A 27,142-nucleotide genomic window follows, 5' to 3' on the forward strand; every position below is an offset into this window, starting at 1 on the left:
CGCGCACCGCGCTCCTCTCTCACTTTCTCTCCTCCTCCCCTTCCTGCTCTGTACCAAGCCCCCAGGAAGAGCGCCGGTTTGCCCACTACGACTTCGTAGTGGCCAAACGGCGGTGCTGCAACTTCCGTGGCCGTCACGTGATGCCGTTGGGCCCAAAAATACTTTTTCCCATAGACTTAAATTGGGAAAGAGACGTCTGTAACTCAGCAGGTAATTTTTTTGAGGTGAATAAACTTCCCAGTACGAACACTCTCATAGCCCTTATTTAAAATTGAAGTTTTTAAAGTTGTAAAACGCACTAATAGCTGAATCCAGAGTTATTTCCCTTCCTCATTTCATGTGAGTGAGACCCAAACCGAGGCTGGAGCGCCAAGCCGTGACGGCGGCGTGACGTTGGGACCCCGTAACTGAGTCATGTGACCGAGCGGACGCTACTGCGCGTGTCCCAGTTGCCCAAGATCCGCCAAGGTACGGGTACTTATCCAGACGGAAGTCGAGCCATTTAGGCTTCATGCGCAAATGAGCAACTCTCATAGGAATGACCGGGACCCCGCCTCCAACGCTGTATCCAGTTCTCTTAATACTTCCATGGCATCACCTGATTGGTTGCACGGACGTCATTAACACAACATTCAGCCACAGTCAGTGCATGGAGTGCCCGTAGTGCGGAGAAAATCGTCCTATCATTCTGCCTTGAATTAATAAACAAAAAAACAAAAAAAAAACGGCTCTCGGATGGGAGCCGGCTCTTATCGTTCACTTAAAAGAGCCGGCTCTTTGAGCAGGCTCGTTCGTAACGGCCCATCTCTAAATCCCTCCCCGGCTCGTGTGTCTGCTCATGTTGGTCTCACTCAGATTGGTGCGGAGTCATGAAAGTGTTTGTAAACAACTCAGACACAAGGTAACTTAAACAGCTGCACTAACATCTCCATCTCTATTCTCTGGTATATACTCCTGTGTATATGTGCAGAGTGTTTTCTTGTCAGTGTACATCTCACATAGATAGATAGATAACTTGAGATTAATGTTGTGTTTTTAAGAGTTAGCTTAGCCAGCTAGCCTGACGTTAGCCGGCTATGCTAATGTTGTCCTCACTGCAGACAGGAGGAGGTTCATTAGGCTGTAGCTAAACGTCGCTAGCCTTGTTAGCCGGGTAGTTAGCTGAATTACATGTCTTTGTCTAGCTAGCTCAACTCCTGTCTCTCCTGACTACCATGACAGCTGTGTTTTTAGTAAACACAGCTAAAGGTAGCTGTTTACTAGCTAGTCTTTGGCATGCTAACAGTGATTTCGCAAGGCTTGTTTACACTTGCTCTACTCAATAACACTAGACATGTATCTGCACATTTAATGCTGCACTATATTTATAATGCTACTCTGGAGCCATTTAAAGCTGTCTCTGTCTTAAACTGACGCATTAATGAAGCTTGTTGTGTTGTAAACATTGTGTGTCAAGTCTCATCAATCAATCGATCAACATTTATTTATATATCCCTTTACAATAACATCAAGAAATAACAGGAATAAAAACATAACATATCATAAAATCATAAAAAGGTGCATAAAAAGCACAGGGAAAATGTCACCAGGCTACTAGGTATTAAAAGCCAATCTAAATAAAAAAGTCTTGAGTTTAGATTTAAAAAGTACTAGGTCAGTGACAGTGCATATATCAGTCTCATGTTGTGTTAAGTGTCATATTACACCTATATGTGTGTCCTTCTATAGGAGCCACAAACTGGAGTCGGACCACATATCCCTGAGTGTCAACACATCCTCCAAAGTGTCCCTGATCTTGGGATGTGAAGGGTGTTTGAACTCACCACTTGCCAATGTCTTTAAATCGACAGGATGACACACAACTGTAACACCAGTGATTGATTCATAGCTGTCTTGAGTAGCTATAAGCATTCCTTGGTTGATCCCCTTTCATTTCACCTGTGCACTGTTCACCTATTGAGTTTAAGATGCCTTGGCCATTCTCGGAGTCCATCAAGAAGCGGGCCTGTAGGTACCTCCTTCATCGGTACCTTGGCAACTTTCTGCAGGAGAAGCTGAGCTTGGATCAGCTCAGTTTAGACCTCTATCAAGGCACCGGATCACTTGCACAAGTGCCATTGGATAAATGGGTACGTGTATTGTGTTACCTTTGTGACACAAAGTTGTAGATGTGTGATTTGAAAAACAGAATCTGTATGAACTGAGAGATGTTTCAGCATTATTTCTTGTTCTTCAGTCACTCAACGAGCTCCTGGAGACGGCAGATGCCCCTTTTGAGGTCATCGCAGGGTTCATTCAGACAATCTCTCTAACCGTTCCATGGGCAGCCCTACTGCATGAAAACTGTGCCTTAGAGGTCAAGGGTTTGGAGATGGTGCTCAGACCAAGACCAAGAGTGGGTAAGAACAGGCTGCATTATGTCGCCAATACAACACCATCTTTGAAAACGGTTTTAGGTAGATGGAAATGTGTCGTCATTTTGTAACATGTTAAAAACTTGACAACTGATTTTACTGAAAAGTCAATGACTGTGTCACCGCTGGCTGTTCCTCCAGCATCTGGCACTGAGCCCATGTACTGGTCCAGTTTCATGACGAGCAGCATGCAGCTCGCCAAAGAATGTCTCAGCCAGAAACTCACCGACGATATGGGAGAGAGCTTCCAGCCATTTGAAGGATTAGAGAAGTTTGCAGAAACGATAGAGACAGGTACATTATGTATATACTGTTGGGCAACATTTAAAAAGGTTAACCAACCTAGTATTGTGTAAAGTAATTTCTTTTAATTTCCTGTCTTGCAGTTCTGAGAAGAGTTAAAGTGACGTTTTTGGATACGGTTCTCAGAGTCGAACACATTCCAGAAAATTCTAAAACTGGAATCGCCCTGGAGGTTCGAATAAGAAAGTAAGTTTGGACAGTCAATGGGAAACTATTCTTAATATTTTTCAACATCAGAATCTAGTTAAAAGATTTAATTCATTATTGATTTAATTTCTTAAATCTGAAATCTATAATCAGTCAGAAAGGAAGCCACATAGATAAGGGGAAGAAGACAAAATACTTATGGATATTTTTTTTAAATGTAGCTGTGGATAGAAAAAAGGCTGTAGCTAAATGTAGAGGTCCCTAATATGTAGTACATGTGATGCATTACTTACACTGGTATACCGCAGGTCCTTCTCAAGCTAATTGTGTTCTGCGGTTGCTTTCAGGATTGTTTACTGCGATGAAACGGGCGAGGAGAGTTCAAGTGTGAATGTGCACCAGCCGACCACATTTGCACATAAAAACTTGCAGATGGAAGGCATCACCGTATTCTGGGATGAGTTCTCAGATGTGTCCCGTGCTGGTTGTAAATCTTCCCCCACTGCAACGGTTGGTGTAGTCTTTGGAATTTGGCATAAAAGTGTATGTATGTGTCAGCCTTTTAATAAATATATATCTCTTTATTTTGCAGGAAACTGAGCCAAAGCTCTCCCCTAGCTGGAATCCCAAAATAATATGTGAGCCTCATCCCCAGTTTACAGAGCCTGTATCCTCTACAACACCCTTTGAACCTGTGCAGGTCGGGAGCCTCGGTGGTAAAATCGAGTTGTCCCTCACTCTGAAAAACAACTTGGCTATGCCTGGAGCAAAGGTAAACTAAGCAGTCTTAATTACAAAATATTATATAAATATTATGAACTAGGGATAATTGCTATTAACCAGGGTGTTTTACATGCTTTGCTTTTCAGCTGGATGTTGTTGGACATATTGATACACTTATTATTCTGCTGTCCCCACGGCAAGTTCATCTTCTTCTGGACTTGTGTGGAGCTTTCTCTGGTGGAAGTGAGCACCCCTCTGTTGATAGATGATGGAGAACATTTGGATCAAACAGGGTAATAATATCATGAGTTACTAGGAAGTAGAGTGAATAGAGTATTTCTTGTTCTTTGTGTGAAGGTGCACAGGAATGGGCTAAGGATAGAAAGAGCCGACCCATACAGCAAGAGGATGAGTATCGGCTCCATATGGAACTGAACCGCTGTCTGAAGAAGGATACCGCTGTGCCGGGAACGGACCCTGACCTCTTTGAGAGCCAGACCACCAGAACTGTGTCTAGTCGAGGTTGGACTGAAACGCCGACCCCTAACCCCTAACCCCTGACCTTTCAGAGAAACCAGATGTCATGGTTGCATCTATCTAATGAAATGTCTTCTTTCTTTGTCCTTGCCTTTATTTATTTTTTTAACAACCCATCTGTGGTTGGTATAGATGATGTGTTCTTCTCCATGGCAGACATGGACATGTCTCACAGCTTGTCATCCCTTCCTCCTCTGGGTGAACCACCCACCGTTGATTTGGATTTGTCACTGAATAGCAATTACTCTGCCTCACCAGGAGAATCTCCCTCTGGAAATGCAACAGTAAGTCTTCATCTCTTTGACTGCAGTCATAAAGACATATCAGATAGTGAATTAGGAGATATCTAAATGATTTGTGGGAGTTTTTATTTTGTGTGGTAAAATTCTCCCAAATGAACTGCTGTTGTTTAGGGCTGCAACTAACAATTATTTTTATTATTTTCTCGATTAATCGATTAGTTGTTTGGTCTAGAAAATGTTAGAAAATGGTGAAAAATGTCAATCAGTGTTTCCCAAAGCCCAAGATGACGTCCTCCAAAGTCTTGTTTTTCCCACAACTCAAAGATATTCAGTTTACTGTCATAGAGGAGTAAAGAAACCAGAAAATACTCACATTAAAGAAGCAAGAATTTAAATTTTTTTTTACTCAAACCGATAAATCGATTATCAAAATAGTTGGTGATTAATTTAATAGTTTACAACTAATGGATTAATTAACTTTTGCAGCTCTACTGTTGTTACATTATCTGGCATCATATCTGTGTTTGTAGGCTCTGTGGGATGATTACATGGATGTACCACGACAAAGAGAGAAGCAGACTAATGAAACTCCCGTCCACTCGCGGGATTCACATCTCCCTCAAAAATTACTGAGACAGACTTGTAAGTATCACAATATATCTGTATATTTTTATATACTTTAACTACATTAAGCTATTAAATACTAGTCCCTCTGTGGTCATGTCCTTGAGAGAGGGAAAGGCATTTGCAGCTTTTCATTCCAAGCTGAGATTACATCAGCATTATTTTATATACCTTTATCTGTGGTTGTAGATATGATAATCAGTGAAAAGTGCTTGTCTCTATGAAAACACACTAACACTTAGCCCTTTGTTGCACATGGTTATCATTTCACTCCATTGTAAATGAAGTATCTGTATGTATATCTGCTATTGTTATTTCAGCCCATCCATCCAAAACCCACGGTGATGAGTCGAGGCCAGAGCTGGTGTTAAGGTTGACATTGAGTAGCCTGGCTCTCTCCGTCCTCCACATTGACCCGCTGCCACCACCAGATGCGGCTCCCAGTCCCCTCGGGCCCATGGCTGCACACTTCTTCAGCATGGTGGGCCCAGGCCAGCTCGACCCAGCTGCTTTCCTTCAGTCTCGGACAGTATTTAACCAGGCTTGCCCCCATGATCATCTCAGGTACACTTTTCATTTTCACTAATTCCTTTTGTGCAAGGTTATACTTGATTTGATGCCTGGCTGATCTGGGCTTCTATTTGCAGGTTTGTGGGCCAGGGCCTGAAGATCAGCTATGAGCACTGTCAGGGATCCAGCCTGCGGAGTTTCAGTACTGACGTCTCCCTTAACCAGATGGAGTTTCTGGAGTGCCTCTTCCCCTCTGAGGCTGTCAGTGGTGGCTCCCAAAGAGGCATTCAGTACACTGAGGTTAGAGTTTCAAGCCTGATCTAAGCACATTTTGCACTGCACTGAGCTTCGGTCGATTAAACACTGCATATACATTCAGGACGCCTGAAAGTTACAGCTGGCATGACATTAAGAGTGTTTCTCACTAGTTTTTCTGTCACACCTCAGCTCCTGACATTTGACACCACAGCCAGTGCTGATGCATCACTCACCACCTGCCTTCACCTGCTTTACAAACAGGCTGAGCGCAGAGGCCCTCAGGTAACCGCATTTATTAGTCCAATATGAAACCACAGCACTAACACTCAAAAGCATTATCTACGTCATTGTCCTGCTTCTACTCAGTCAAACTTTGGGTTCTCTGTGCAGGGCGGCCAGGTTCGCCTTAGCACCATTCCCAGGAAAGCTGAGATCCAGGTGGAGCTGGGCCCCGTGCGCTCTGAGCTGGACATCAGCATCGTAGACCGCCTCAACTCATTGCTACAACCTCAGAAGCTGGCCACCACAGAGTTGATGGCATCCCACATGTACACATCCTATAATAAGCACGTCAGCTTGGTAAGGGCAGCCCAAGAACTACTAATTGAATATTTATAACTAGGACTATCTCAGATATTATTTTATGTCACAATGATAATGATTATTGTAGCCTACTGTCACACCTGATCACATAAATCTCAGCTGTCTTCAACTTGGATTAAAAAGGTAAAACAGTTGCATATGTGTAGGCTATCTAACATACCTTTTATCTAATTCTCTGTCTCTTTAAACTCATTTCACAGCATAAGGCCTTTACAGAGGTTTTCCTCGATGACAGCCATACTCCCACCAACTGTCATGTAACGCTGACTGTCAATGCCCCGTTGCTGGGCCTTGCGATCCGCTTCCCCATCCCTGACCTGCGCTCAGATCAGGAGAGGGGCCCCTGGTTCAAGAAGTCCCTGCAGAAGGAAGTACTCTACCTGGAGCTGGAAGACCTGGAAGTGAAGACAGAGTTCATGGGAGGCAGTTCTCCTGACCAAACAAAAATGGAGCTCACTTTCAGGGAGCTTATTGGTACGTGGTTGAAAAGAAAACACATCTAAAGCTCCCTCTGAAGATTTTTTTTATCCCTCTAACTGCTTTTTATCTTTCTGCTTTGCACAGGGAAGTTTCAGGAGGAGCCGGATCAACCAGCTGCCCGGTTCCTCAGAGTGTCCCACACCATGGACGGAGACATGACGACATCTGAAAGTGTCAAATTTGATTGGCCGAGGTAAGTTTACCTAACCAGCCTCAAACTGATCTGTCCATTCAAGGAACACCTCTCAGTGATATTCAATCTCTGTGAGCAGGGTTGTGCTGAAGATGAACCCCACTGCAGTCCACTCGATCCTTGAGCGGGTGACGGCTGAAGATGACGAAGGCGCTGAGGATCATTCCCTTGAAGAGGAAGAGGAGGAAGGGGCTGCCCATTCACTGAAGGATGTGTGTGACTTTGGGAAACCAGAGCCATCACCCTTTTCGTCACGAAGGGTTATGTATGAGAATGAAGAGGTGGGTTACAGCCAAAGGGTCACATTCAGCAAAAATATAAATATGTATTTTTATATTTCTTAGTGTTAAAGCACCTAAAGTAACTGCTAAATATATTGGCTGAATACCACATGATTGTTTTATGTTAGTTTGCTCTCTTTACAACTTGTCAATCTCATGTTATCATTGCACAGATATGCAATGAGAGATATATTGGTAAAAAACCCAAACCTTCAATTACACTATAAAAAAATATTGCAGCACACATATTTCCATATATTTTGAGTAGTTCCTTTTTAAATTTGCTTAATTAAAGAATTGTTGCTACAGTTCTGATGATGGCATTGGTCCATTAGTTTGTGCAGATGGATGCATTTGCATTCAGAAGCGAGGTTTTGCATCTGGCTGATGCATTATATTGTATGACGGGATGCATCATTATGCAAACAGCAACATGAGCACTGCTTTGCATACCTAACCCGTTGACAGCAGGTGGTGACGAGCCCATGTTTAGAAAATCTTTTTGTTTTGTTTTTTACTCCAGATGGTCATCCCTGGTGATGTTGCTGAGATGACAGAGTTCCAGGAAAAAACTATGAACAACTCTCGCTTCATCCTTGAGTTGTGTTTCCCCAATGTGCAATTAGTGCTCCCCAGCAAGGCATTTTATGAAAAACTACACAACAGGTACTGAATTTGAAATATATGATAGTTATACAGAAGAATCTGAAACTTTTTTTCATGTAGAAATGTGTTTTATAGCAGCTGAAAATCAACAGTTAAGTAGTTGAAGCGGTTTTCTTGTTAGAATAGATTTTATATTTAGGTTGAGACAAGTCTTGTTGACAGCCGGCTAAAATGTTGAAAATGATTGACTGTCAAAATTAAGTCATACCCATGGAAGATATGATAAGATACTTAACCCCTACCAGTTCCATACATAAAATGTATATTCTCAATATTTTAGGATAAACAATGACCTGCTGCTGTGGGAGCCCACTGCTCCATCTCCAGTGGAGACAGTGGAAAGCATGCCGTATGGAGTTGGACTCTCTGTCGCCAGTCAGTTGATCAACACTTACTCTAAGGACAGCTTCAGCCAGTTCCGCTCTACTGGTCCCGAGGGTGAGACGACAAAAAAAACAAAAAAAAAACATTTCCCATGAATTTGCATTGAGTCAAACTCTTAGAATTGTAGTAGAAATGTCTAATGTTTAAACAACCAGCAGCTCGTCACTTCATACACATGCTTTGTGTTGTGCTTACAGAGGACAGTGGCTCAGAGGAGGAGACCATGCACTATTACTCTCCTTCATCTGACCTGGGCCCCAGGTCACGCAAGAAGAAAAAGCCCAAAGCCCAGAGCAAGACCTCCCAGAGTCTGTTCTCTGTCATCATCAGTGTCAATCATGGTCTGGTGGCTCTTCAAACTAATGCTAAGGTAAACTCACATCCTTTTTGATGTGTCAGTTTATTCAGACATTCCTAATATCTTGTTTTATAGATAGTGGGATTGAGTTTCCATCTTTCTCCCAGAAGGAGGATAAAACTGTCCTGAAAAACAAACATGGCGAGTTCTGGCTTGAGGTGAAAAATGCGGTGCTGTTCAGTGTGACGCAATACGAAGGCTATAAAGACCAACACTACATCTGCTTCCACACCAGTAATATCTGCATGTATCATCAAGGTAAACCAACTGCAAATATTCACCATATTCTCATGCTGTTGTTTGCATGTGATATTTGGTGATAATGTGATCTTGTGCCCCTTTCGCTGATGTCTCGCTCTGTTATTCTGCTCAGGACTTGTGGAGGGAGGCACCTCTGTGTCAGATGTCAAGTTGCCATGCAGGACACATCCCCACTGGTTAGAGCCAACCATCTACCAGTCCGAGACGTCTCCTGAGAGATCCTCAACACCCTCTGAGGGAATTGGTCTGGAGGCCCGCAGCATGGTGTCTGTTGCCGTCAAAATCTCATCACAGAATGCGGAACGCAATGTCAAGGTAGATTACTCAAAACACTGACAGGTAAAAGGCCAGGCTGGCTGGCATAACAGCTTAAAATCACCTTGGTATTCTTCGTCTGTTGAGCTGTCAATGAGTTGTGAGCAGTTTCATAGAGCGATTTTCAGATTGTTACCATTTGAATAGTTTTTAGAGGCCTAAAGATGTGAAACTACCCAGTAGTATTTCACAAGAAAAAAAAGCAAAGATTATAGATAAATCAGGAAAAACTACAGAATTTTGTGTAGTAGAATTTTTCTTAAGACCTGTCTTATCCTGTTAATCAACTTATGACTCGTTTACCCCCTGGAGGGATTCTAACCCCAGGTTAGGATGGAAGGTGGTTTAGTGTTTACAAGATGGACTAATGCCCCACTTTTGGTACCAGGTCCTATTTCGTTTACGGGATTGTACCCCCTCAATGTAGGCGGGATTCACAGCTGATCGCAACACTCGTCGAATCCTTTCATAGGCAACCAAACAGAGGAACATCTGCACTTCGTCAATTGTACAGCATCGTTTTTCGGCGTGACATTTTTAAAAAATCTCTGTCAAGCGAATAGAAAAATTGCGGCTGCTATTGACGATAGCTTGGCTACGTAAAAATGGCAGGTTTGTGCAGGATGTCCCTTGCAAGTGACAATTCTAGTGGTGACGATTCTCTCTGACCAATCAGTGCTTTACAGTGTTTTAACTCCACCTTCTAGCATCGGCTCAGCTCGCTTAGAACTTCGAGGTGGTATCAAACAAAAGTACCAGATGCTATCCAAAACTTTTGCTAATGGAAAACCAAAAAAAGAACAAAGCGATTAGAGTAGAGCCGTGCCGTACCTCGCAGTGGAAATGCTGCATGAGACGGTCTTTTTTCCTGTAGATGGGGCTATTGTCAAACTGAATTATTTTTCTAAATTGATGGTCCAACCCAAACCCTGACCTTTATATGTAAGGACATGGTAAATATACCCATGTTTTCTAAGTGAGGCCTGTTGAGTTCTCACACCCATACCATAGTAGTGGAATAATGGGCCACTGAGTCAACATTTTTTATGCTGGGAAACACCGGACATGATTATTGACGTTGATTATTGAATTATTCCTGAAATGACACCTGTGCAGTAGCATCTGTTCCATTCAGTCAGTGTTTCCCTTATTTGACAGAACTGGTGTTTGAAGTACATCAGTAAGCTCGTTTTTTGTTTTCTCCTCACTGTGGTGATGTGTGCCTTTTTATGCAGGAGTTTCTGGTTGCAGTTGGAGTGAGAGGAGCCACACTCCAGCACAGAGTGGTGCCTCCCAGTCTAGGCTGGTATGACCAGGTAGGCCAAAATGGAGCTACGACTGTTTTCTACACAATCTCTTTTATTCTTTTGCCTTCACACGAATGTTCAGAGAGCATTACATAAAATCATACACTTGTAATCTTAATACCAATTTATGTGCAACAGATTGTTGACTTCCTGAATGTTTCTGATGAGCCTGTGTTGGGTTACGCCCCTCCTACGTCTGTCACCACTCTACATTTACACCTGTGGAGCTGCTCTCTGGACTACAGGTAAAATAGACTTCAGACTGCCCACTAAATAATGAGTTATTTGTTATCTGTGTGTGTAAGAGAAAGCTTGTCCTTAGAGTTATAAAGTTGTATTGCAGTTAATAAGGTTCACATTTGCAGCTGGCTGGCAAGAGAGAGAGTAAACAAAGTTCACATAAAGGTACTTAAACAAAGAACTTAAACCCTTGGCAGGTGTCCTTACACACCCTGTTTTATCTGTAGATGCAAAACTTCATGTCTAGAGTGTCTCTTTCTGCCTCTGTATGTTAGTTAGTTTAAGGCTGAACTCCATGACTTCACTTCTGACAACACCGGCTTAGAGCTAGCCGAAATAGACAAGCGCAGTATAACATTATCATAAGTAAATAAACTGCCAATACAGTAGTCTTTTTTTTTTTTTTTTTAAACAGAGTTTATTTCTGAATTTTGTTAATACAACTTTGACAATCCATTGCAAAAAAATGTTTGGACAATACAGTATTCTAATTATTTTTTCTCTTGACAGACCCCTTTACCTGCCACTCAGATCACTGTTGGTTGTAGAGACTTTCAGCATCTCCAGCAGTGTCTCTTTAGACCACTCTTCCTCAACACTCAGGTATGATCGGGCTACTGGTTTTGCCTATACAAAACTGAGAGATGTATATGTGTATGAAATGTACAGAACAAGTTGTTTTTGCTGAGTATAATATGTTGTGTACAGGATAATTTTGGACGAAGCGGCTCTGTTCCTCTCAGACAAGAGTAATGCCGTCTCTGTCAATCTAGCGCGAGGTGAATTAACTTCAGTGATGATTTTAACAAAGTTCTTGAAATGTTTAAATGCCGCTTTGACCAATGTTTGCTTTTGTTTTTTGTCACAGACTATGTCCAAGTGGTAGACATGGGAACATTGGAGCTGAGGATCACAGCTGTCAAACCTGGAGTGGATGGAAAGTTGGTAAGAGTTGTCTCTAAATGACATTTATGTCTCGAAAATAAAGTTAAAAAATGTGCACATCATCTTTCACTGTCTCTTGGGTGATAGTCGGAGCCCAGATTTGAGCTGCGCTGTTCCAGCGACGTTATTCACATCAGAACGTGTTCGGACTCCTGCGCCGCCCTCATGAACCTTATCCAGTATGTCGCCAGCTACGGAGACTTACTGCCTCCTGCAGAACCAGTGGCCAAGCACAGCAGCACTACACAAAGAACCAAGGTCAGCAGGGACGCCAACACGAGCCAGTGTTACGTAGCTACAATAGCATTGAAAAACTCTACTGGTCCCGCATGCTTAGTTTGTATTTTTGTACAGGCGGAGTTTCCTAGCCGGCCCACATCTCAGATGCCGTTGCTCGCTGAGACTGAGCAGCAGATGTTGCAGGATCTGATGAGTGAAGCTATGGAGGAGACTGATGGGCAGCATGCACCAGGGCTGCAGCAGAATGGTGAAGACTTTGTTCAGTAAACATTAACGTGGTAGCTCCATCGATGACATAACTTAACTAGATTTTCTACTTCACACATCTATAGGTGCACACGAGGAGCGGAATCAAGACCATGACCCTCCTCGCTCAGACCTATTCTTGTTCCCGGATGAGAGTGGGAATTTTAACCAAGACTCAAGCCCCACTTACCCCATGCTTCACTCTCCTCTCATCACTCCTGTCCCTAGCCTGGCTCAAGAGACGGACGACTTTTGTATCCTGGAGACACCAGGTTCCAGAGGAGAGGTCAGGATATATTGAACTTGTTCACACAGTTATGAGGCTGAAAATCTGTGTTGGCTCACTGAAAGCAATATGTGTTTCAGGATCTTGATCAGGAGCCAGTGGTAAAGCAGCTTACCTCAGATCCTGTGGAAATCAAAGATGATTACTTCAGTCAGCCTCTAGATGGGAGCGATTCCAGGAGTGGGGCCATGAACTTTCCCATCCCGGAGGTTCGCTACCTCATCAAGGAGATCTCTGTCATTTGGCACCTCTATGGTGGGAAGGACTTTGGGAGTGCCAATTTCACAGCCTCTCCTGCTAGAAGCCGAGGGTGAGCCTTTAACTATGTAACTGTGAACACACTGTTTTAAATGTGCTAAAAGGGAAACAGACTTGTTTAATTTTTCTCCACCTTGCAGGTCTACACCCCATAGCTCGCCCTCTCAAACTCCAGTCAGGCAGGCCAAGGCTTCGGGACGGGCAGGAGGTGGAAGAGGAAGGAACCCTGACGTCCTGATGGAGATACAGCTCAGCAAGGTAAAGTTCATGCTTCCCTGCAGTCGAAACGCAATGACTTCCTCAAAAGGCTCGTAGTTCCGGGGGAAAGTTCCTGCGGTGGAAACAGGGATTTAGTACTCTCAGACAGATCATATAAATACCTGCGGTCATTTCTCCACCATTCACCAGCTTTTCTTTTACCTTCTCCCTAGGTGAGATTTCAGCATGAGGTGTACCCACAGACCCAGGTGGCTTGTGGGCCAGCAACGGATCAGCCTGTCTCCCGGCAGGTGTTTATCGTGCAGGACTTGGAGATTCGAGACAGACTGGCTACCTCACAGATGAACAAGTTCCTCTACTTGTATTCTAGCAAGGAAATGCCCAGAAAAGCCCATTCTAACATGGTGAGGAAGGAAAAACACTCACATTAACCCAGTCAAGTCTGGGCCTTGTTTAACGTATTGTGTGCTTTTGGTCTTAGTTGACAGTTAAGGCACTGCACATGTGTCCTGAGTCGGGCCAGGCTCCCCAGGAGTGCTGTTTGCGTGTTTCCCTGATGCCTCTTCGCCTCAATATCGATCAGGTAAAAGACTCTATTACAGATTATTGTGTCGAAGATATGTATCAGCATCCTCAGTAACATTTAAGTGACAGCCTTGTTTTTGTTTGTATGAAGGATGCGCTGTTCTTCTTGAAGGACTTCTTCACCAGTCTTGCTACTGAAGTAGAGTTTTTCTCACCACCTGCTCAAGAAGGTAAAATTTATCCAAGTGTCTTAAACTAAAACATCATTTAACATAACCCTTGCTTTCAAATACTGGCTCCTAACATGATCATATTTTGTTTTGCAGTTGTCTGCGTTTCCACAAAAAAAGCATCTGCTCCAGAGATCTCCTGCAGCTTCTCCAAGCACCCTGGCGGCAGCCAGGACCCGGCCCCAATCATCTCAGTGCCTGCTCAGAGACGTTTGAGCCACAATGGCTTCTCCACATCTGGCAGGGAGGAAGTGACTGACAGTGAAGCGTCTGCTCCTTCCTTCACAGACCAACCGATCTTCTTTAGGTCAGCGTTAAATAACTAAACTCTTCACCCTTTGAAGAAATAATTGAATTACTTGTTTGTGTTTTGGTAACGTTTTCTTTTCCTAACAGGGAGTTTCGTTTTACCTCTGAGGTTCCCATTCGCTTGGATTACCACGGGAAACATGTTGCAATGGAGCAGGTACATGGTCTAAGAGGGGTGTGTATTAATTCCACATTATTTAATTTGGGCTTTGTGACTGATTTTATGACTTCTCTGTTTCAGGGAACATTTGCAGGGATCATTATTGGGTTGACACAGCTCAATTGTTCAGAGCTGAAACTGAGGCGCTTGTGCTATAGACAAGGGTATGTTCATCTCAGTAATATCATATCAGATTGTGTTGCTTCTTATATAATATCTTGGATTCAAGCAAGTAATAGAGCTAATTCTTGCAGAGAACCAATAATCTTTCCTAGGAAGCTAACACTCTATACATCTGTATTTCAGATTATTAGGTGTGGATAAGCTGTTTTCCTATGCAATAAATGAGTGGCTAAATGACATAAAGAAGAACCAGCTTCCAGGACTACTGGGTGGTGTGGGACCTATTCACTCTCTGGTACAACTAGGTGAGTACAATACATGCTCTGAACATAGTCACAGGCTTTTTGGTGTTATCAGATGGACTTACATTTCACAATGTGCTTTAATGTAGGCCTGCAACTAACGATTATTTTCATAGTCGATTAATCTGTCGATTATTTTCTCGATTACTCGATGAGTTGTTTGGTCTATAAAATGTCATAAAATGGTGAAAAATGTCAATCAGTGTTTCCCAAAGGCCAAGATGACATCCTCAAATGTCTTGATTTGTCCACCACTCAAAGATATTCAGTTTAATAAGCAGCATAATGTACAGATAGCGGGTCATTGACCCTTACATATTTCTTCTCAGCGTTTCCCAATGTAAGCCATAACTGCACCAGATTTGTTTCCCAATATTTATGTTGCTAAAAGTGAAGTTTAATCGGTTTCTTTGAAGCTATGGCAACATGTAATTCATGAGTTCATTAATAAAGTGCTGTGAAAGTAACTTAAAGTGTGTGTGAGCCTCCCCTCCTGATTCAGGTGTATCTCTCAGGTACAGTATTCCCCGTTCCTTAAGATGAATGTTCTGTTCAGTTCAGGGATTCAGGGACTTGGTCTGGCTCCCGATTGAGCAGTACAGGAAAGATGGTCGGATAGTCCGTGGGTTTCAGCGCGGCACCGCCTCCTTTGGAACTTCTACTGCTATGGCTGCTCTGGAGCTCACCAACAGGATGGTGCGGACCATCCAGGTAAACTCATCTTTCCACCGTTATTTACAGTTATTTACACCTTCATGAGGCATCGGACTAAACTATTGTTGTGTGACATTTTCAGGCAGCAGCTGAGACGGCCTATGACATGGTGTCTCCAGTGCCTGATGAGAGAGACACAAAGAGAATAAAACGGTTCTCCCATTACGGACTGGCTCATCAGCCCGTTGACCTGAGAGAAGGTGTAGCCAAAGCCTATACTGTTGTAAAAGAGGTAAACAAACCTCAAGCTTAATATTTTTACTTCGATTACATAAATGGAAAGAAACTGAGGATTTTGTGTTGTTTCCATCCACAGGGCATCACAGACACAGCACTGACCATCTACGACACAGCCACCCGGGAGCACGAGCAGCGTGGGATGACGGGAGCGGTGGGTGGAGTTCTCCGCCAGCTGCCACCAGCAGTGGTAAAGCCACTCATTATGGCCACTGAAGCCACCTCCAATGTCTTGGGTGGAATGAGGAACCAGATTCACCCGGATGCACGCCAGGAGGAGTCTCAGAAATGGAGGCAGGGCGAGGAGTAATTCTTGTTGCCATACGGTACCTGAAACCATGACTGTGCAGAAGCAACCGCTAAAAAAAATGTGTTGGAAACTTTCTTCAGAGGAAGAGGAACATCTCAGATGCGCACATGCAGCCCTGGTGTAAATAAAATACTGTTCATCTCGTGGCAATTTGAGCTACTGTGATTCAGCTTGTCAGCTTACCGGTTCCCTCACAGTGCCTTCATGGTTGTCAGCATTGTCTAACTGTTAGTTTAATCAAAGGGATGTATGAAGAGTGATGCATTTGTGAGCCACATATTGTCTTTATGTGGATTATGTTTTGTTGGAGGACAGACCACGGCATTATAAATATGAAATCATAACAATGAAGAGATAGGCTGTTGTCTCATGAGGCGCAACATTTGCTTCATTCTCAAGCAGCTCTGTTTACAAGTTGTGTGTGGTTACGTTCTCCTATCCTACTTTAGTGTCAACAAACACTAATATTATAGGTGTAATGACCCTTAATTTATATAACGTACTGTATGTGGGCTATTTACTGTAAATATTCCTAATGTGTAACAATGCAAATATAAGAGAACAAGTATAAACTGAATGTGTTACAGCTGTGTTAAGTTCTGTCATCAGCACTTTTAAGTGATTCTAAGGGTTACTTATAGCTCAAATGAATGACCGATGGAAAGAGTACCCAAATTGTTATAAAGTTTCACAATTTTATTTTGAGCTGTGATCAATGTTGTGTAAGTTTCACAAAAGCTGCTGCTCAGAAAAGTTGCTTTTAAAATTGGAAAACAGTTTCAAATGTTATATATTGTCAGTCTGCCGCTCATATTTTTAAATTGTCGACACAAACTTGTACAAGAAAAACTGTATTTACTCAAAATCTTGAAAGAAAGTCTTAATATCCTGCACAATTGATTTTTTTTTTTTAAGTGTATGTTTGAATATTGACATTTGGCGTGATATGTTGTGTTGCAGACATTTGATTTGCCCATTTTCTTGTTTATGTGGACAGGATACTATTTCTTGTACATAAGTGTACAGTTGAATTTGTATTAAAAGCATGAAAGGGAAATAAAAACGGTTAAATCCACCAGAGTAGAGTGTGGTTGGGTATGATTATTACTTTTCATAACTGGATAAACTTGGTTTACTAGATTGTGGGAAAAAAAGAAAAACTATATTTTTCAACTTTCCATGGATTGATTTAATGTTTCATGTTTTTTTTCCAATGAAAAAATGTACGTTTTTATTCTTTTTATTTTTTTTATATTCAAATTTTTATTGGCACAAAAAGTACAATGAAACATATTTGTAACAGTACTGTTACAAATATGTAAAACACTGATTTCTTTATAGTTGTACTGTATTTCCTAACCCCCCCTGTTCCTCTTTGTAGTGATGGAGATAATGTGGTACACACGGAAAGTTTGGTAATGTACACATGGAATAACATTGAATAATCCCAGAGAAGGGGAAACAAAAATAACATAAATAAATAGATGGATAAAAGAAATAACAACAATAATAGTAAATAGATCAGAAAGGAGTATACATACCTACACACACCTATATATACCCATATATTGTACATATGTATACATATAAATAATAATGAAACTGTAATACATAAATCAAAATAAAAGATAAAAAGTTGCTGACACTCAGGCTGCCATGTAGGACTTTTATTTAGATTTTTTTGTGTTTATCCTAAACAACACGTGTGTCGTGAAGAATTTTATTTTGAAATGTGTAAGCTGTTAAACCGGAAGTTGACCTTTTTGCCATGGAAACAGGAGGAACAAGCAAATGTTTACCATCTTGTAAAGCTTGTCATTATTCATTGTCTGCTAATCTTAACCCCTGTCCAAACTTGAAGGCGATGGTGGACGTGTGTGCTGGTTTGAGCAGTTTATCCTTCGAGTATGGACTAACTGAGGATGAGAAGGAGTTACTTCACCTTCGTGCACGCTCGGCTGGACTGACGTTTTGCGGGAGCGCGCACGCAGCTTTCCTGTGTAAACTCGTCCACTCACTGAGGTAATTTATCTCTAGTAGGTTTATTTAAGGGCTTCTTCACAATAACTTTTACCCTGCTTTATGTTACTGTTTGAAGTCATTCTTTTTTCTTTCTTTTTTTTAAACTCTTTTTTTATTTCAGAACAAAGAACATGAGGTCATCATGAGTGTTTAAATGTCAGATCACAGTACATTTTTGTAAATACATCTTAATATACAATGTCACACTTCAATCAACGGTGTAAATACATAATCCATTTTTCCCAGTACTCAATACTTTTTTTTCCAATTCAACCCTTAAAATAAATGTCAGTTTTTCCATACAGTATATTTCATTTATAATACCCCACCATTGGTCTAATGTTGGAGGATCTGTCTGCATCCACTTTCGAGTTATGGCTTTCTTACTACTTGCCAAGAGAATCTTTATTAAATATTTATCTTTGTGTAAAACAATTTCCGGTATTTTTCCCACGTATAGTGTAATGAATGAGTACTTTAACTTTATTCCCATTATTTTATGGATCTCAGTTGCCACCTCTTGCCAATATGGTTGTATTTTATGGCAAGCCCAAAAAATATGGAAATGATCAGCCATTGATGTTCCACATTGCCTCCAACACAATGTTCGAAGTCATTCTGATTGATTAACATTTACAGATGTGTCATCAAAAAAGACACTGCCAACAGAGGCTCGTTGGAATCAGGAGAAGACGGTGACCTCTGCGTTGGGATACTTGGGATGGGTCACATGGGGAAACAGTTGCTGCTCTGCCTCCTTGAAAACTCTGGTATCAAACCATCACACATTAAGATCTCCACTAGAAGACCAGAATCTGCAGGTACACTGATATAATAAGACACTTCAAGACAGAAATAGGAGTTGTTCTGATGCAGTGGAACTCACTAAATCAGGCAGTGTAACACTGGAACTGCATTATGTTTTCTCTTCTGCAAGTGAAAAGGCCTGTGTTGTCATGTGCCAATAATTATGGCTGTGTATTGGCAAGAATCTGGCCTAATGATACGTATCATGATACAGGGGTTACAATTCAATATATTGCGATACTGTAAGCAATTTTTAAAATTGAATTTTAGGAAATTTTGTCATAGTATAAATAACACACAGTCATATGCATGAAATATGAGTAAAAAAAGTTTCCTTTTTTATGCAATCAGAACAGTAGGATTTACATTTGCATATTTCACCGTCCTTGTAACATCCAACATCATAGCAGTACTTTGAGAGGGCACATACACTGGGATGGCGCATATATTTGCAAATAAAATAAAGTACTGACTGAGTTAATCTTAGCATGTTAACTATTGATCAAAAAGTGTTTTTTAGAATCGATATAGCATCACAAAACATAATATCGCGATACTCGATATTTTCTATATTTTTTACACCTCTACCAATAATCCTAATCCTATAATGTCACAAAAAGTAGCAGCTGACTACATCAGTGATGCAAGAGATTAATAGAAAATAATTTAGACATATTTTGGAGTATTGTTTATAAAACAGATACATGTATTTGTGTAAAGACTGAACTCAATGTCAGTGTTATGATTTTATACTTTGTATAACTTTCATATATATAATACAATATATATAATAATAATGCATGAATCTCGATTCTCGACCTTTAAATCCAGACAAGAGGTTGTTGTACATGAGTTGATTTAACTAAGTTGCATCTTGAGTTTACGTCCTTGTATAATGAAAAAGTCATCCTGTCCTTATGTCTGCTGTTGCTTCCTTATTTCAGTGGAATTCATCCCGGCGGGAGTTGAATGCTTCTTTGACAATCGCAGGATGGCAGCGTGGGCCGACGTCCTGTTCCTCTGCTGTCTGCCCTCTCACCTCCCCAAAGTCTGTGCTGATCTCCACTCTCACCTGTCAAAGGACTGCCTTGTGTACAGCTTCACCTCTGGTGTGCCTGTTACCAGGTACTCCCACACTCACACACTTACAGCATTGTTGTATTTTCAGCCACTGAATCCCTGAATCTCTCTTTTGATCTTTTATTGCAGATTGAAACAGCTTCTTGGACACAACTTCATTCTGAAACCACAGTATGAATTTGTCGCTTGTGACACTGCATACGTGTGGCTGTCCTGCACTCACCTGACCACAGCTTGGGCAGATCCTTTGCTGATAGATGCATCGTGTCCTCTTACAATGAGCGGTATGTCATGTTTCATTATTGTAGTCACGTTATATAAGATGCAAGGGAAAGAAATTAAATGAGGTGCAGTGAGGCTTCACCCTTGATTTGACATTGTATACATTAATTAAATTGTATTTCTGTATAACTGTTTAAGCTGACTTGTAATTCCCATGTTTAGGTGGCATTTCTCTGAATCTGAACTGGGTGTGTGCAGTGTTGTACAGCCTGCTAAATATCTGCACCTCTGCCAGTCTGGAATCCAGTGAAGCTCTCTCTCTTATCAACAGCATCCTTCAAGAGAAATGGCCTCACGCTGTGGAATTAAACGCACACAGTTTCATCAGTGCATCATATGCATCGTCTCTTCATACAGAGGAGTGAGTGCAACACTTAGCCCAAAAACATATATATTTCTGTCATGTTTAACTTTCACATCTGTCCTGATTCAACCTTTTTTCCCCCACAAAGGCCTTTTCCCTGGATTTCTCTCGCTGATGTCCAGAGCAAGAAGACACCACTGCTGTGCTTTCTATCAAGCAGCAAATCTATGCAGCAGTGCATCTCTGCAGCATACAAATCACTGCTAGAGACACCGGCAAAATTATTCTCTACTGATGCGTGTATAATTAAAAAAATGGCATCACAATCAATATTGAAAGAAAGGTACACAACATCAAGGGAATTTAAGGATGATAAAGAAAGAGAACAACAACAAAAAACACAACTAACCAATCGAACAAGCCCCCCACCCCTACCTTTGAAAAAAGGTACACAACCTCAAGGGCATTTAAGGATGACGAAAAAATAAAACAATAAATAAAAAAGAGGTAAATAGATAAATTAGATTATATAAATCTAAATGAAATAAAATTAATAAATACCTTCAAATAAAATATATATATGTAAATTGTGTTCCTTATGTTAAACATTTTGCACATATTATATCTATTCAAATTTAGTTTGAAGGTATTTATCTATTAGTTTTATTTCATTTAGATTTATATATATATATATATATATATAAACATAAACATAAATAATAATTTACTTTTTTTTTTTAAACTTAACTATATTCTCTAAGGATGTCCATCACAGATGTAAATTGTGTTCCTTATGTTGCACATTTTGTTTTGAAAATTATAATGTAACATATGTATAAGATTACATTTCAATAAATAGGCCTTAACAGTGTGTTTTGTGCAGATATTGTGTTTTTAATATTTTTGAATTTCATGCATAATCTGTGGTAAATATGTGAAAATACAATACTTTATAAAATGTCTTCTGTAATAAGCTATAATGCATAATGAGCAATAATATCTCGATGCTGAAGATTCGTAGATTTTCGTCATCACTCGGAAAAACAAGGAAGTGTCAAAAATTTTGTTTTTTCCTGTCAAGCAGCAGCAGCACCGTGGAGAGACCCGAGACCCGAGACCCGAGACCAGAGACCCGAGACCCGTCACCCGTCACATGATAGCATCGACATGGAAGAACACTTCCTGATGGTTTGAGTTGGACTCAAGTAAATAATACTATCGCGTTATCAGACTATCAGCGTTACATCGTGGTAAGGTAGTACCCGGAGTACCCGGCAGCTTCTCCGGCTGCACTTTCTCTGCTCTGCTCGGTAGCTAACCAGCTAGCTATGAGCTAACCAGCTGCTCATGAGCTAATCAGCTAGCCATGGGCTAACCAGCTAGTATGAGCTAACCAGCTAGCCATGGGCTAACCAGCTAGTATGAGCTAACCAGCTAGCCATGGGCTAACCAGCTAGTATGAGCTAACCAGCTAGCCATGGGCTAACCAGCTAGTATGGGCTAACCAGCTAGTATGAGCTAACCAGCTAGCATGAGCTAACCAGCTAGCATGAGCTAACCAGCTAGCCTTGAGCTAACTAGGAGCTAACCAGCTAGCCTTGAGCTAACTATGAGCTAACCAGCTAGCATGAGCTAACCAGCTAGCCTTGAGCTAACTATGAGCTAACCAGCTAGCTAGGAGCTAACCAGCTAGCCTTGAGCTAACTATGAGCTAACCAGCTAGCTAGGAGCTAACCAGCTAGCCTTGAGCTAACTATGAGCTAACCAGCTAGCTAGGAGCTAACCAGCTAGCCTTGAGCTAACTATGAGCTAACCAGCTTGCCATGAGCTAACCAGCTAGCATGAGCTAACTATGAGCTAACCAGCTAGCTAGGAGCTAACCAGCTTGCCATGAGCTAACTAGGAGCTAACCAGCTAGCCTTGAGCTAACTAGGAGCTAACCAGCTAGCATGAGCTAACCAGCTAGCCTTGAGCTAACTATGAGCTAACCAGCTAGCTAGGAGCTAACCAGCTAGCCTTGAGCTAACTATGAGCTAACCAGCTAGCTAGGAGCTAACCAGCTAGCCTTGAGCTAACTATGAGCTAACCAGCTAGCTAGGAGCTAACCAGCTAGCCTTGAGCTAACTATGAGCTAACCAGCTTGCCATGAGCTAACCAGCTAGCATGAGCTAACTATGAGCTAACCAGCTAGCTAGGAGCTAACCAGCTAGCATGAGCTAACTATGAGCTAACCAGCTAGTATGAGCTAACCAGCTTGCCATGAGCTAACTATGAGCTAACCAGCTAGTATGAGCTAACCAGCTTGCCATGAGCTAACCAGCTAGCCTCCCAGCTAATGTGAGTTTATGAAGATGATGTTAGGGTGGCTAGTAAAGCCTCACATATACTAACATTACACAGTTCGCTCCTATGGTTTCAGTTGTTAATTCTCCAGGTTGTACTCTGGTTAATAAGCTCCATGAATGTAACATATCAGTTTGTTTAGTTAGTTTCTCCAGCCAGTGTTAGGAGGCTATAGCTTCAGTGTTGTCATCCCTCCCTCCCTCCCTCCTTGTGGTTGAGAGGGGCGGGGTTTCATCTTTTCCAGCCACGCAGACTGAGGTGTTTGTCTTGTCCTTTACAGCCATGGAGAGATTAGAAGCCACATCAGAGCTCCAGTCGCGGTTGTCATCCCTCTCCTTCTCGTCGTTCCCCGGAATAACATCCAAGCAGAGCGACATCAGACCGCTGGACAGGTAGGTAAGCCTGTTGCTGCAGAAAGTGCTGCCTGTAAAAGCTGCTGTAAGGAAGCTAGTAATACTTCTTGCATCCTAATGTATTCACTGTGATGTCTGTTTCTGTTGCTCTTCAGGCTCCAGAATACAGACCTTTCACAGAGCTGCACCCAATCCACAAACCAAGCTGATATGGATGAAACCAAGGAGGATTCAGGGCAACAGTCTGAGGTATTTCATATTTAAAGATGTCAGAAAAGCTGTCAATGAGTGGCAATATAATGTAATTTCTCCGCTATAACAAAGTCTTTTGTGTGTGTGCATTTTGAGGATAATGCAGTGGCCCCAGCAGAGGTGGCCCTGGGGGAAGGAGGCGAGGAGAACAGCAGCGCTGGGAGCTGTCAGCTCTCTGCTGAGATTAAAGGTGAGGACCTGCGGAGTATGACTGCTGCTTTCTTTTATCTTACATTCAGAGGTTTCATACATTTTTCTCTCAGTGTAATACAAGCTCTAAAAATCTAAAGGTTTATCTAAGCTGGATAAATAATTATCAGAGTTGCTGTTATGCTCTTTGTTGACACATTGCCATTTGTTCCTCCTGATGGCAGCCCAGATGCCACCCCTGAAACCCCCAACAACATGGACATCTGCTGCGCTGAAGGAGCTCAAGGCAAAGCTTCGAACGGAGGACGACAGCGTGGTGACGGTGTACCGAGGCGACATCATGACGGTTCACGTGCCCACTGTCCCTGAGGCCAAAAAAGTGTGCTGGGAGTTTGCTACGGACAGTTACGACATCGGCTTTGGTATATATTTTGACTGGACTCCCGTCACAAGCCGGTCTATCACTGTGCACATCAGCGAGTCAAGTGATGACGAAGACGAAGAGGAGGAGCTGGAAGGTCAGTTAGTGTTTGCAATTTATAATGTAAAGCGGCCTAAATTTAGCTCACACAAACCTTTTTCACTGGATGTCTCAATTATGCATAAAAACACATCAGTCATTCAGTATCTACGATGCACAACCCTAATTGCGTTTTTATATGTTTTCCTCCAGCTGGGATCTGAGGCAGCGTGTTGACTTTGTGGTTTATGTGATTCCTGTTGCAGGGCCCGTCGGTAACGGAGACGTTGAGAAGGGCTCCAAAACTCAAACCAACTCAAACTTGGCTGAAATCTTACCTGTGTACCGCCAGGACAGTCACACATCTGTCCAGGGGGGGAGCCACGACTTTCCAGGTGAAGGCACTTACCTCCTGAAGTTTGACAACTCCTACTCACTATGGCGAAATAAAACTCTTTACTACAGAGTTTATTACAGTGCCTGAGATGCCAGTTTATGAATGTATCATTTACAGAAGAATACTACTCTTAAGAACGATGGACTATTTTTGATTTTGGAAAAAGATGAAGTTATATTATAGGTTAAATATAAGCATATCTATTTTTTAGCACTATCAGCTAGTGTTGCCACATGTTGAATTGACGATCAGATAGTTCTGAATGCAACATTTGCTCCAATGTCTTGCTGATAGATATTTGAAGAAGCCTTCCATATGTGCCATGTTCCCATGTTTGCACTGTGCTATTTGGTCAAGTGCCCGTCATAAAACATATATTGTCTTCAGCTGTAACATTTCTATGGTAGCAGTGATCAGGGAACACCTGCACAGAATCTGTTTCACCAGGCCAGGTGCTTAATCATCAGTGCTCTAAAGAAATTGAGTTTTCTGTCGGTGTGTGTGTGTACTGTAAACGTACACCTTCTATGATTATGTTGAGTTGTTGTTGTTACGTGTATTTATCCTTCTGCTTTGTATTGTAACTTATTTTTTATCTGTGTTCAATTTTATCACGTGATAATGGAGAATATAATTATATATTCAAATTCTGTGCACAGAGCTGTCTACTGTCATAGTGGTGTGTCGGTAAAAGATATAAGTTGAATGTACTGAAGCAACAGTTTTCCAGACTGTGCTTTTTATGACACAAATAAAAGCCATCCCTTATCACATGCTCTTATTATGTAATATAGATTCAATATTTACATTTGCCCCCTTCTCGACTTTAATTTGCTGTTTCGGAGGTAGGGAGCGGTTGTAATATTTCAGCTAAATGTATTTTGTGCGCAGGTCTATGGAAGTAAAGGTCATTGTGTTTGTTTCTCTGTGCGTTCAGCAGCATACTTTTTTTTGATTGTGTTGTCTTGTTCCATCCTGTTTCTAAAAATCGATGCTTCTACTTCTACCACACTCACTTGTGCGCATGTTCCCAAAGATGTCACACACCGGTTTAAAGCTTCCCATGTTTGCTGTACTGTACCTTTACTGTAAGTAATGACATTCCTTAACTTTATATTCGACAATAAAGAGAAGATTGACTATTTTTTCGTGATTCATTTGGGAATTGGATCAATTATATGAACACTGATTAGTAGACGATGGTTTGGAAATTGAAGAGCAGGTAAACGTTACTACTAGATGTCATTAAGACAGCTGGTGTGTGTAGTTCCTCAACTGAACCTGTCCCGAGACGCCATCATTTCATAACAGTCTCACTGCTGATCCAGGATTAGAAAGCCCCTTCAGGATGCTCCCCTGTGTTTCCATTAAAATGTGGCATTAGGGGATTGATGTAATTGTTAGGTGCTGATGAGGTGCTGATGAAACCAGGTGTTATTTTCAGCTCTCCCTAAAAGCCAATCAGACTCCAGAGTTACATCTAGTGTCCCTCACGTTTTACTGGATTTCTAAAAAGCAGTAGGAAAAAATATTCTTAAATTGTTCTTAAATGATGCCACCACAAGTATTAAAAAATATATTCAATTAGATGCTGATGATGATTTGATTGGACAGGAGTTATGCAGTTACTTATTGAATGTACTTATAAATCTTGATACCTTTTGCAGATATATTTTTTTCCATATGTACTCTGTTATTATCTACACAATCTAATACATGATTTTTTAAAATTGATTTATGTAATGTTTATACTCTGAAGGCATATTTGAGACTGCAGTTTGAGGTGTTGTTGTGTTGACCTGCATTATAATGAGGGTGTTTTCAGTGTCTTGTCCACCCCCATTACATGCTGTACATGAGGGAGGCAGAATAACATAAACTAACCACTATGGAGGCCCGAACCTGACAAAATGTAATAGGTAATAACAAAAATATTACTGAATACACTAATAATTAATATTGTTAAAAAAATGTAAATGAGCCTTATATTGTTTCTTTAACCACCAATCATTTGTTAAAAAAGCAAAACAATTTTTTTTTATTCCTTTAGCAACAATCAGTGATTAAATAAATTAACCACAGCCTCAAAAATTACCATAGAAGTTAATAAACATCTCTCTATGGCCAACCATAAACTGAACATTGTAAGATTTTTTTTATCTAAATATAGCTGTGATCTGTGTTTTTTCCTCAGATAAATAAAGAGACAGAGAGTGGTCTACTGCTAAAAATAAACTCTGGCTTCTTTCAGTAATTCCTCTTAACTCTGCTTCCGGTTCAACAGTTTACACAAGTGAAGCAAGCCATCCCTTATGAAAAAGTAGTACAGTTCAAGTTTATTTTCCCCAAGTATACTTTATGTAGTAAGAATACTAATACCAATATACTTGAAAGTGTACTACTTCAATTCTTATTGGGACTAAATTGGCCCACTGTTTAGTCTATAAAAAGTACACTTTTAAGTGTACTTTAAGTGTAAGAATAGTAAACTTTGAGTACACAACTAGTTTACATCTGAGTTGTATTTTGTACTGCAACTTTACTATGAACTATACTCCAACTGAATAGGTATACTGTTTTAATAGTAATATACTTGGAGCCCGCTTTTTATTTTATGAAAATACACTTTAAACAGTAAACCACTAGTTTAATATTTTTTTTATACTGCAAGTATACTTTTATGTAGCCCACCTTTTAGTTTATGACAGTATAATTTGTATACTTCAGAAAAATAGTTTTTCT

The 27,142-nt window shown here is 41.2% G+C and overlaps 3 protein-coding genes across 9 annotated transcripts; all 3 read left to right on the forward strand.

Annotated features, from left to right (window-relative positions):
- Positions 1-806: 806 nt before the first annotated feature.
- atg2b (autophagy related 2B) lies at positions 807-17,033 on the forward strand. Of its 2 annotated transcripts, none has more exons than XM_037746779.1 (43): positions 807-901; positions 1,729-2,129; positions 2,237-2,399; positions 2,556-2,708; positions 2,801-2,903; positions 3,212-3,374; positions 3,457-3,636; positions 3,734-3,830; positions 3,945-4,109; positions 4,257-4,408; positions 4,897-5,008; positions 5,311-5,554; positions 5,638-5,800; positions 5,948-6,040; positions 6,149-6,337; positions 6,562-6,835; positions 6,926-7,034; positions 7,114-7,315; positions 7,839-7,981; positions 8,262-8,419; positions 8,563-8,735; positions 8,831-8,981; positions 9,097-9,299; positions 10,535-10,615; positions 10,745-10,851; positions 11,357-11,449; positions 11,555-11,625; positions 11,715-11,791; positions 11,879-12,049; positions 12,146-12,278; positions 12,364-12,563; positions 12,644-12,873; positions 12,962-13,079; positions 13,253-13,444; positions 13,522-13,623; positions 13,717-13,795; positions 13,892-14,102; positions 14,192-14,261; positions 14,346-14,428; positions 14,571-14,692; positions 15,246-15,400; positions 15,486-15,635; positions 15,720-17,033. In XM_037746779.1, the coding sequence occupies exons 2-43, from the start codon at positions 1,968-1,970 to the stop codon at positions 15,948-15,950; spliced, it is 6,228 nt and encodes a 2,075-aa protein (XP_037602707.1). In that variant the 5' UTR covers positions 807-901; positions 1,729-1,967; the 3' UTR covers positions 15,951-17,033. The 2 variants fall into 2 exon arrangements, with proteins under 2 accessions (XP_037602707.1, XP_037602708.1); XM_037746780.1 differs by having other exon boundaries at positions 8,834-8,981.
- A 421-nt stretch (positions 17,034-17,454) lies between these two features.
- On the forward strand, positions 17,455-21,316 carry noxred1 (NADP-dependent oxidoreductase domain containing 1). The gene is made up of 6 exons (XM_037796409.1): positions 17,455-17,972; positions 18,612-18,793; positions 19,724-19,904; positions 19,989-20,143; positions 20,304-20,502; positions 20,594-21,316. The coding sequence occupies exons 1-6, from the start codon at positions 17,719-17,721 to the stop codon at positions 20,931-20,933; spliced, it is 1,311 nt and encodes a 436-aa protein (XP_037652337.1). The 5' UTR covers positions 17,455-17,718; the 3' UTR covers positions 20,934-21,316.
- A 150-nt stretch (positions 21,317-21,466) lies between these two features.
- On the forward strand, positions 21,467-25,544 carry tmed8 (transmembrane p24 trafficking protein 8). Of its 6 annotated transcripts, none has more exons than XM_037796412.1 (6): positions 21,467-21,633; positions 23,069-23,180; positions 23,297-23,390; positions 23,484-23,583; positions 23,768-24,061; positions 24,270-25,544. In XM_037796412.1, the coding sequence occupies exons 2-6, from the start codon at positions 23,071-23,073 to the stop codon at positions 24,485-24,487; spliced, it is 816 nt and encodes a 271-aa protein (XP_037652340.1). In that variant the 5' UTR covers positions 21,467-21,633; positions 23,069-23,070; the 3' UTR covers positions 24,488-25,544. The 6 variants fall into 6 exon arrangements, with proteins under 6 accessions (XP_037652340.1, XP_037652338.1, XP_037652341.1 ...); XM_037796410.1 differs by having other exon boundaries at positions 21,474-21,650; XM_037796413.1 differs by having other exon boundaries at positions 21,474-21,650; positions 23,490-23,583.
- The last annotated feature ends 1,598 nt before the right edge of the window (positions 25,545-27,142 follow it).

The sequence above is a fragment of the Sebastes umbrosus genome, chromosome 16 (assembly GCF_015220745.1).
Source record: "Sebastes umbrosus isolate fSebUmb1 chromosome 16, fSebUmb1.pri, whole genome shotgun sequence".
Taxonomy (NCBI): Eukaryota; Metazoa; Chordata; class Actinopteri; order Perciformes; family Sebastidae; genus Sebastes; species Sebastes umbrosus.